General features: G+C 37.9%; 1 protein-coding gene across 13 annotated transcripts in view; it reads right to left on the bottom strand.

Annotated features, from left to right (window-relative positions):
• Positions 1 to 3871: 3871 nt before the first annotated feature.
• Positions 3872 to 10785, bottom strand: part of DGKI (diacylglycerol kinase iota) — a 445403-nt gene continuing 438489 nt past the window's right edge. For all 13 annotated transcript variants that reach the window (XM_032275881.1, XM_032275878.1, XM_032275879.1 and 10 more), the window contains 2 exons: positions 10672 to 10771; positions 3872 to 6391 (listed from right to left, as the gene is read on the bottom strand). In XM_032275881.1, coding sequence (XP_032131772.1) covers positions 6275 to 6391; positions 10672 to 10771 — 217 coding nt within the window. In that variant the 3' untranslated portion in view covers positions 3872 to 6274. The remainder of the gene's footprint in view (positions 6392 to 10671; positions 10772 to 10785) is intronic.

The following is a 10785-nucleotide window of genomic DNA, read 5'->3' as shown; positions in this document are numbered from 1 at the left end:
TGATAGCAGAAGCCAAGGAGTTTTCCATGATTGACTGTCATGTGTATTTACTTGGCTCCCAAATATCTCACAGGCAGAATTTTCTTCTGTGGTTATATTAGATTACACTTAACTCTTAGAATATCAAACCACAGCACTTTTTTATATTGGGTGGACAGTAAGACAGATTTCTAACAGATTTTTACTTGACAATAACTAAGAATTGATCAAAATTTATGAGCTTCCAAGAGTATTTTTAATAAATTAAACTTAAACACTTAAATTATACCTTTTAGTATGTTTTCTTTTCTCTAGCTCTTAAATTCATGCTTAGTTTAAAAATTTTTAAATGATAACTAATGGCCATTCCCCCTGGATATTTTAAATATTCTCAGTTATAAAGCAACATTTTAAAAATCAAAAAAATCAAGATTTTCATGAGTTTTAAAAATAAAATCCTGCCATTCAACAAAGCCATTAAAAAATTTCTTTTGAAAAATCACAGCATCTAATTTCAGCCCCCTCAAATCTCATATTCCTAATCCCAACATCCGTCAAGGTAGTCAGGTATCCTCTGTTTAAATGCCACCAGAGGCTAAAAGTTTATAACTCTGTGATACCCACTCCACTATTACATATTATATATGCTTCATCTTCTTTGTGTTTAGTCAAAATCCGCTGAAATCTCTACTTATTTTTCCTAGTTCTATCCTGAGACCTAGAATAAACGAGTCTTAGCCTTCATTTTAGTAGTGTTTTTAAGTGCTGTTTTAAAATCTTAGTTTCAGATACATTTTTAAGAAACTACCATGACTCCAATAAAATGGAAATAAAAATATTATTCTTTTCCTAGTTTATATATGTTTTCATTGAACTAAAACATTGCTGGCTAATGAGTGGCTGGCACAATAAAGCCTTGGTTGAATTTGCAGCCCATGCTGGACACCCTTTGTTTCTCCTGCACAGAACTTATCATATTTGAATTTGTCTTTTTTTCTAGATGCCAGCTCCATGAAATCAAAAGTTTTGTCTATTGCATTCACTGTTATATCTTTAGTATGGTGCCTGCTTCAGAGTGACAAATATTTTTCAAATAATGATGACATGCATGTATGATTGATTCGTGGGCGCATGATTGCATGCATAACTGAATACAAGTGTAAACAGACTAGAGTCTATGCATGATGAAGACACCATTCAATTTTCATATTTCTACTGTAAAATCTATGCTACAACAGCCTAAGAATTATTTTTTGGCATTATTTCTGGGACCTAGTCAGTAAATCTCAGTGTCCCAGGAGAGCAGGTTGTCCAGGGCATGACTGCTTTCTTGATTCTTATTTTCAAGTTTCTCATTAAGCTGTGAGGAGACAACTTGAAATCCACAGATGGCCCTCAGGAGTATAAGATATATAACCTACTCCTCCAGGTGACATCAAGGAGGCACATGGCTTACATCATTGTGTACTCTCATGTGACTAAGACAGATATTTGCTAAACCTGATAGATTACTTTTCGGAATCATGCTTACCATAATTCTATAAGATGATCAAGGTCAGTGGACATCTATGTGTCCTTTGAATAAAAGGTATATTTGTCCCAGAGGGTAATTTCATTTTGATCTATTTTTGGCATAATATCTGGGAAAGATTTTTGTAGCTGTGTGACAAAATTATTGACAGTAGTAGGCAGAAAGTCCAGGGACAGGACTGTTGCTGTGGCCCAAAATTTCAAGGGACAAAAGATGAAGGATGGCAGGGACACAGAAAAGGGTAGAGTCCAAGTTGTTCTGAAAGACCTGGCAGAGAAGGAACTGTAGGACTTCTAATCAGCTGAGTACAAGATTCAGAGGGGGAAGAATTGAGAGATTCAAAGCTGGTTCAATTAAGAGGACGCAGAAGCCATTTTATATTAAATAAGTGTTAAAGATTAATCAAAAAGCTAATAGATGCTCTTCTACTTCTTTTCCTAAAATGAACATAATTCACTTAAATAGAGCAATTAGTAGTTTTATTTGATGGTTAGGATGAGCCACTTTAATAAAGTCCCAGTTTTAAATAGCATAATTGAATAAAATACCATGCTGTACTCAGTGATTTCATTAGCTACTCCTTCTGGAAGGAAGACAAGCTGCTCAGACCCCATACTACACCAAAGGTACTACACCTTCTCAGCAGTAGCCTGCCCTAATTAAATATCATTAGGCAACCTACTGAGTGTTAGTTTCACAAACAGCCTTGTAAAGTTATGTAAGCATCACAGAGGAAAGAACTCTCCTTTACTTGAAATCCACATGTAGCTTAGAGAAGTCTTGAGGCTATGGTAGGTTTCATGCTTCATGGAAGGCAACATAAACAATTACAGGATCTCCTGGTCATGAATTTTATGACACAGGCAATAGAAAATAGTAAACGCAATTGTAGTAATGCCATGACAGGTCTAAGCCTAGCAATGGTGGAAACAAAAAATAAATGGAAATTCTGTTTAATCTGTCTTTGCCTGTTGGTGTTTACTACACATACACAAATGATCAGCATGCTTTTAAAATGTTTCCTCTTTTCTAGACCTATGCACTATACATGAATACGGTATACATACATGTATATGTATATAAATAAATGTCTATATATCTATGTGAATGTCTATGCATACATACATAAATGCCTGTGTATGAACAGTTGGAGTATTTCTGACATCATGTACAAGCAGCAATGTTCATCAGTGTTAACAGCATTTATTTTTGGGAAGTGGGACACAACACCAGAACAAAAGGATGCCTTGACTTTGGATGTGATACTCATCTGTGGCAGTAAAACATTTTATAAACTCATCTGTGGCAGTAAAACATTTTATAAAAAGCATCTGCCATTTTAATAACAAAAACCCCCTAAATATTAATAAAATTGACATGTAATAAAATGAAGATGCTGTGTCATGTTTTAAGCCATGAATAATATGAGGGTTCTAGTAAATAAATAAATTTTAGGAATTCATTAGGCAAAGGGACTCTCACTAGATCCAAATGAAAATGAAGTGATGCTGAGTAGCTCCTAGCACAGGCAGATCTGCCAAAGCGGCCATTCTGAACGGATATGGAGCAACAGGTATGTGTGACTTTCGACCAGTCATTACTAATTTCATCACTGTGCATTTGCCAGCTAAATTCTGTTTCAAAAATTGCATTGGTTTTTGGTTATCACATCTACAGAGGAAAAAAACTCTCAAAGCAAAATTCCTAGTCATGGTATTTATTTCATTGTTGGCTTACTAATCATCTCTCTTATTCTTTATAAAGTCCATGAATATGATAAACACAGTTTAACTGTGTTCTATTTTGTTAAATGCACAATATTAAAATATAAGCTTGCAAACATGACTACCTTTCAGGTTACAGAATGTTGTCTTTTAATAACTTTTAATTTTCCATTCTTCTATCAATCTCATCTAAAAATGGAATCCCAACACAAAGAAACAAACACAGAGGAGTCAGCTAAGCTGTCTCTTGCAGCACTGTCTCAGTAGTCTTTGTAGAAATGATATTTCTATGGGCACATCTTTTTATGTCTGTTAAAGTTATGTGGCTCTTCAGACCAGGACTAGACCACTTGCTTTTCTACTTCCTGATGCCCCATTAGAGGGGATACAATATACTTAAGCTGAGATGGAAACTCATAAGAGCTAGACCATAAGGTCTTAGCTCTTTCTAAAGCTCAGGGCCAATTTTTAAAAAATGCTACAAGAGGTGGTTTAATATTAAATCCATAACATATGTGGTTACTCTGCTCACTTTATTTTGGAAATTCCAAGTCCTAGCGTTACTTGCTTTTTTCAAAGAGATATGTCAAATATCGGTCTCCACAAATAATATAGAACTCTAATGCCTTTTAAAAAAAAACAATTTCCAGATGCATCAGAGATCTTATAGTACTAACTCATCATTTTTCATGCCACAGATTTATGTCCTCAATTGGAGCTATTTAAATTGGCCCATTGCCACCTATACCCTAAATTTTCTCTGGGCTACTTGGAAGCATTCACAGAGAAATGTGAGACGGCAGTTGAGGAAAACAGAGTTCTTCATCCCAGCAGTAATAACTAGGTAACTGACTGCTTGGCCAAATGTTTGGCTCAATCCAGGGAATGGAAGATGCCATTCAAAGCCAGGTTCCAGTCTGTCTTAAGGATCATATTTCTGTCATCACATTTCCTTGACAGTTCCACCAACTAAAAATCTCCCAGCAGAAGTCCAGTGATTAAATTATCCTGGAGTATATTTTTGTGGCTTCTGGAAACAATCTGCTGCAGTCCCTCCTGTAATATCCAAAAGATAGTTCCATTTCTGAGGCTGATAAATGGACGTAGATCATTCACCACCCAATCCATCTTCCCACCAACAATCTGATTTTGAAATGACTACGGAGAGACTACGGTAATAGAATCCCCATCCACTGAAAGGCTGTTCCTATTTAACATGGTACATCATAGCCGTACTTTCAAAATGATGATATGTGACTGAAATGTGACTCAGATAAGCAAAATGTCACCATTAGACCTTTAAATTAAATGTAGAGACACCATCATTCATCATCAAATGCAGAAACAGTAGGGAAGCACTTTGCTGTGTCCAAGGACAAAATGGAAATAAGCTCAGGAGACATCAGATTTCACCAAAGCAGAACCCTTGGACACCCACTTTTATTTTTGACTTACCCCCAAGTCAAGTAGATATTTGGACAGAAAGTTAGACAGACATTTTCTTCTGATATTTTAGGTATCACGGAGTCCCTAATAGAAGTACCTGTAAGTACCATTCGATCTGTGGCAGGTTTAGATGTTGTAGTTCTAACTATCTGAAAGACATTTCTGGCTAGATTCCCACAGTGGTTTGCACTAAGGACTTTCTGAAAGGGGAAAATAAAGTAGGTAAAATAATTAATATTAGAGAACCCCATACATAGAAAATGGGGTTATCAAGTACAACCTTTGGGCCTGACAAATAATAGTTGAAGTATCCTTCTGAATTATCCGGGCATTCCATAAATCTGGCATTGGAACTCATACAACGAGCTTTTGTCCTAGAGTCAAGAATTCCTTGGAGTAATGAAAACCAAAAACCTAAATGAAAAACCTAAAATGGGGTCCCTCTCACCACTGTATCCAACAGTCTATAGTTGTTAGCCTCTGTGCAACATTCCAATGGCTCTTCTCTACTTCAGTGACATATGTTGACATATGTTGCTACTTTTGCTTTTGCTGTTTTTTTTTTTTTTTTTCCAAGTCAATTAGGCTGCTTTCTATTATCACTCAACAAAGCTTGGAAGCATTGTTAGAGTGCTCCATTTCCCGGAACCACAGTTCCCACACATGACTTTCTCCTGGGCAATTTAAACAGCGCTTAAAATTGAATGGTTCTGCAGACTAGCTGTGGACCTCTGTTTAATCCTTTGCTCATCTTCTATTGCAGCAAAAGGCAAAGATGGCTACACATAGGCAGTACGGAGCTGTACAGACAGCCCAAGCTGAACCAGTCCTGCATGGCTATTGGCTACAGCCCAGCAGCCTGGGCTGACCCCTGGGTTACCTCTCTGAGGTACCTCCAAGCACAGACATCTCCCATGCCACCTCACCATTCCTCAGAGATACAGCACACAAGTTGACATTATCCACGTGGCACTTCCCAGCTCCTATATAATGAAACGGGGGGGTGGGGGGGGGGGGGAGGACATGCAGAGTCACTAAATAGTCTTGACATATTTAGTCTTGGAAATTGAAGTGGTTTTACAGTTGTATTTCTGCAGGACATTCAGAGGATTTTAGAAGGCCTTCAGACAATCTTGTGGTCTTCCAAGATTGAATGTAAAGAGAAGAGATAATATATTTTTTAAGTTGATAGGTAGTTACAGTAGAATTGTATGGTACAGGGGAAAAAAAATCAATGCATAGGGGGAGGAGGGAGCAGTGCCATTTATACAAACATCCTTTGAATCTTTAAAATAAATTATACAGGTAAACACAGAAGTTCATGCTACTTGCTGGAAGCAATAAGGATCAAATTTTGTGGAACTCGCACTGTATTCCACAAATCTCCAGGTATCCTGCCTCCTTCTCAATGGGCTATCATGTTCTGTTGTACATCTTGGTAGCCCTTAAAAACTAGTGGCATGGTCTCAGGTAGATCCTTGCAGGAGAGAGACAGATATATGAATTCCATCAGCTTCTTCCAGGGTAGCTGCCCGATCGCAGGGAGGGCAGATGTGATACGCTTGCTCACGTTCTCTTTGCCCAAATACCAGGGTCAAACAGCAGTTTCCAGGTCCTCATGGCCAATGATCTTATAGTTCTGACGGCTTTCTAGGTAAGCAGCCAACTCTGGGTCCCCAGCCTGCTGTGCTCTCTCTTGAGGTGTCTTACCCTATACGTAAATAGTGAGAAGGAAAGAGATACAAGCGCTGGTTGTGAAATACAAAACCAAAAAAAAAAAAAAACCCACAGAAATCACAGAAACAGAGCTACCCAAAGATACTTGCTAGTAAGGATTCTTTCACATTTTGTGTTTTAGAGTTTACAAGACACTTTCAAATCTCTCGTCTTATATGAGCATTAAATTAAAATGTGTGACTGATTGGTAAATCAAAGGGAAAGAGTTTATCACTTTTGATGTGTGGGGTTTATACTAGAGAAACAGAAGTTCACAGAGGTTAACAGTATACAGGAGGAAACAGTTGGGTAAAGTGAGTTTTAAAACACAGAGCCTTTCTGGAACATGGGGAGATAGAAATTACTGAATTTAAAAAATAAGGAGGCAGGCATTTAGATTTCTAGTTTAGGACTCTTGCTATTATTCTAAACGTGGGAAATCAACATTCAGAAATTAAAAGAAAGTGATAGCCAGAAAAAATTGAAAGGTTTTCTTTGTGGGTTTCAAAGACTTCAGTTAAGTTCTCCACAATTTATAGCATTTCATCTCTTTAAAAACTAAGCTAGTTTCTCAACACAAAAGTGGTAGATATTGATTAAAGAAATCTTGGGAAAGTTGAAAAGCACAAAGAAGAAAAGGAATATCTCTATCATTCCACCAAACTAAGATAACCGTTATTAACCTTTCATTGATAACTAGGTTTTGTCTTTTATATGCCTCTATACATATTTTTTATAAAAACAAAACCACAATTCATTTACTTACTGTTTTACAACCTTTCTTAGTAATATATCATAAATTTTTGTCATTACATTCTTTACATCAACATCTTAAATGATCACATAATTTCTTATAGGCTACTATAATACCTTTTGTACATTTGTATATACACGTATACACGCATTTGCATATATATTGATATTTTTTCATTGAGGCCATTGAATAAGAAGTCAGCAGTAAAGAGGAAAAGGTGTCCATTCTTTTGCATGCCTGTAGGTATTACTTAGAATTCCTCAAAATTTCTAATTTTTGTTCAATGGATATAGCTTTAACTATTTAAAAAGTTATATTAAGTTCTAAAGGAAGAGTATAGGCATGATCATTGTGCCAAAGAAATAGCTCCATGTTCATATGCACGTGAGTTTGATAAATATCACAGACTTCTCAGCTGTCATCTCAGCTATCCCAACAGATACTGGTGACCTCAATCCAACCTGCTCTACATAGCCTACTGGGGACAGGATAAAAGGGAATTACCGACGGCTCTAGAATCTTTCTAAAATTTTATTTATTTGTGATTTAGCAGTTCACCACCAGCTTGAAGTTCCTATAATAATTTTGATTCAACTTGTTTGCAGTCTTAGTAGACAATTGTGTCTTTACTTCAATAATAATGAGGTTGGAATTTCCAGCTTCCAAATATTCAGAGAGATGGCTGAAGTGGGCCTTTGAGTTGATCCCTAAGGAAGTGATCTCTAATAGGAGATCTCAGCATCTCATAGGCTGCGTCTCAGGATGCTGCTTCTCTTCAAAAAATTCCAGAAGATTCAGTTGTAATTATCACATTCAACTTTAAACTAGCATCCAGTTACAGAATGACAGAATTTTAAAAATCCTTAAAAAGTAATGAAGTATAGTTATATTATTTCCTATGGTAAGATCTCTAGAATAATAACGTTGAGTGAAAAGTTATATGATATCATGTATGTATGATTTCATCTAGTTAAAAAAAAAACAGCAAGAGAGAAAAATAGGCATATCTACATGTGAAGAGGGAGCATTCAAAGTTTAATGATATTTAGGTCTAGGTTGTGAGGTTGCCAGCAATTGTTTGCTTTTGGAGGCATATCTTCCTACATTACTGGTTTTCTATGTGATGGTTTATAATTATAAAAATAAGTTACTTGTACTTAAAAAGAAAAAGCAGACACATACACAACACAAAATAGAAAGACGTTTCCATGAACACTGAGTCCTTTATCTGATTCAGAAACTTAGAAAGATAAAAAAGCAGACCTGCTCAAGAGCCAGGTCTCCTGATTCCTGTTTGATTTGTCCCTCTTTTTCACGGCTTCTCTTTTTTTTAAAAAATGATCTGAGTTGACTGTAGGACCAGCCTTTATATGGTAAAGAGGCATTTGCCCTGCTGTTGTCTGAGTGGTCCCAACAAGGCCAGCCACACTCCGTAACCTGGCTCCATTAATCTTGACTGCATGGTGTGTGTTTCTCAATCAGGTTAAACATCAAAACATCTGAGTACAAATAACATCTGAGAAGAACATCACACTGAAAAAAGTATTAACTTTTACTGGCAGAAACTACAATTACTTTTGCACCAACCTAATATCTGCCATTTGAAATAACGTACCAAATTAGCTAGCTGGACAGGTAACAGACCACTAGAAACCAGGACACAGCTCAAGTGTGTTTGAGATGCCTAGACAGCCAGAAAGCAAGAGTGCTGGCGAGTTTCCAGGGAAGTAGAGAGCTCTATACAACACAACTGGCTCAGAAAGGAAAGAGACCCACTTGGGAGGCAAAGTTACTTCATAAAGCAGACTACAGATTGAGGAGGCCCCAGGGAAAACATAGCACATAGGCAGATTCTTATCACTTAAATAAATCTAATGGAGCTTAAGCCATTAATTAGGCTTCTAAGTCATTGAGCTATGTGTCATGGTTACAATCATCGGCCCAACACCTGAGCTACTCGGTACCTGCTTAATGAAGGGCTCATCTACATATTAAGATTCTTCTCTGCGACTGTCTACAGTTAAGTGGTTCACTCTTTTTTGGAATCTACCGAGAGTGTTGTAAAACTCTCAGAGCGTATCAGAATCCTCTATGGCAAGCTTGTCCAACCCGCAGCCTGCAAGCCACACGCAGCCCAGGTGGCTTTGAATGAGGTTCAACATAAATTCGTAAACTTTCAAATCATAAGATTTTCTTTTTTTCTTTCTTTTTTTTTTTTTTTGTGTGTGTGATTTTTGTTTTTTCAGCTCATCAGCTATTGTTAGTGTTAATGTATTCCATGTGCGGCCCTAGACAATTCTTCTTCCAGTGAGGCCCAGGGAAGCCAAAAGATTGGACACCCCTGCTGTATGGGGTTGCTCTTCTATGTAAACTAACTCCTGTCTCTCTCTCTCTTCTTTCTTATAGGCTGAGCCCTGGGTCAACTCTGCTAAGTTACAACTCTTCCTTTCCTCGATCTTTCAACCCTTTCTCTTGGGTGTGCTCTACAAATTGAAACAGCTCATGGTGCAGCCTGTTTTCAGTTCTAAACAGTTTCCCCTGAGGCCTCACCTCCATCTGCTGATGCTATCAAGGTTGGCACACATGCCACACTACCCATTTCTGGCCTCACCACCCGGTTATTAAGATAGTTGCACACTTTAAGTCCAGATTTACATAACGTTTGCCGTGAAGAAACCAACCACATTTCAAGCCACAGGGCCACAGGTATCACTGTACCTCAACAAAACAGATTCTATAAACAAACCGATTTTGTTACGTGGCTAGGGTGTTCTGGCAACAAATGAGAACCACCAACCTGCTGATACAACACTGGGCTGGATCTCAAAAGAGCTCAATTTAATTTAAGGCTCAGCTACTGATCCAAGGGTATGTGTAACTTTCTCTAGGTTTTTTGCTCCTATACCTATAAATGACAGTAATTCCCATGCTATCTAATTTCTAAGGTCAACTTTTAGAGAATAATATTAGAAAACAAATGGAAAGAAATTTTTTAAAATGAAGAACCACATAAGCACACCAGATTTAAGATTGTAACCATATCAAAGCCAAATCCCACCATCCTGGGAGCTGGGAAGTAATCTGTTTGGCATCCACATAAGGGGCCATATAAATCGTAGAATTTAAACCACATTGGAGTAAGTACTGAAGGAAAACCCCAAATGGGCTTCTCAGTAGCCAGGCCAAAGTCTTTGAACATGGTCCGGACCCCTCTCCTTGGGCTTTGGACCTCCACTCCCTGACTTGGCTGCTAGCGTTCAGCAGGACAACCCCAAAGTCCCAAGGCCAACATGTTCAGAGGTTTATAAAGCCCCATAGGCAAGCACACGCCCTCCCTTTGTGCTTATACATTTAAATCACAGTTTCTCTAAATGAAGCACTCTATTTTTTCCTCCTTTTTCCAAATCCCCAGGCACTTCCATAAGCACAGAAAGGATGTCCGTGCTATGGTCACAAGCAAAGGCAACAGTGTCTTCCATCTCGCCCAGTGGGAGGATGTTTGCACTCACTCATCGAGTTACCTTGGAGTCCGTCTTTCTCAGAGATGCTCCTGCATCCACCAGAAGCTGGCACACAGCCCGGTTCCGCTGGCAGGCAGCCTTGTGCAGTGCAGTCTCACCCCTAAATCAAAGATG

Source organism: Sapajus apella, unplaced genomic scaffold (assembly GCF_009761245.1).
Source record: "Sapajus apella isolate SASKATOON/1434 unplaced genomic scaffold, GSC_monkey_1.0 scaffold7, whole genome shotgun sequence".
Lineage (NCBI taxonomy): Eukaryota > Metazoa > Chordata > Mammalia > Primates > Cebidae > Sapajus > Sapajus apella.
The sequence above is the reverse complement of the archived record's forward strand: the minus strand, read 5'-3'. Positions and strand labels throughout refer to the sequence as shown.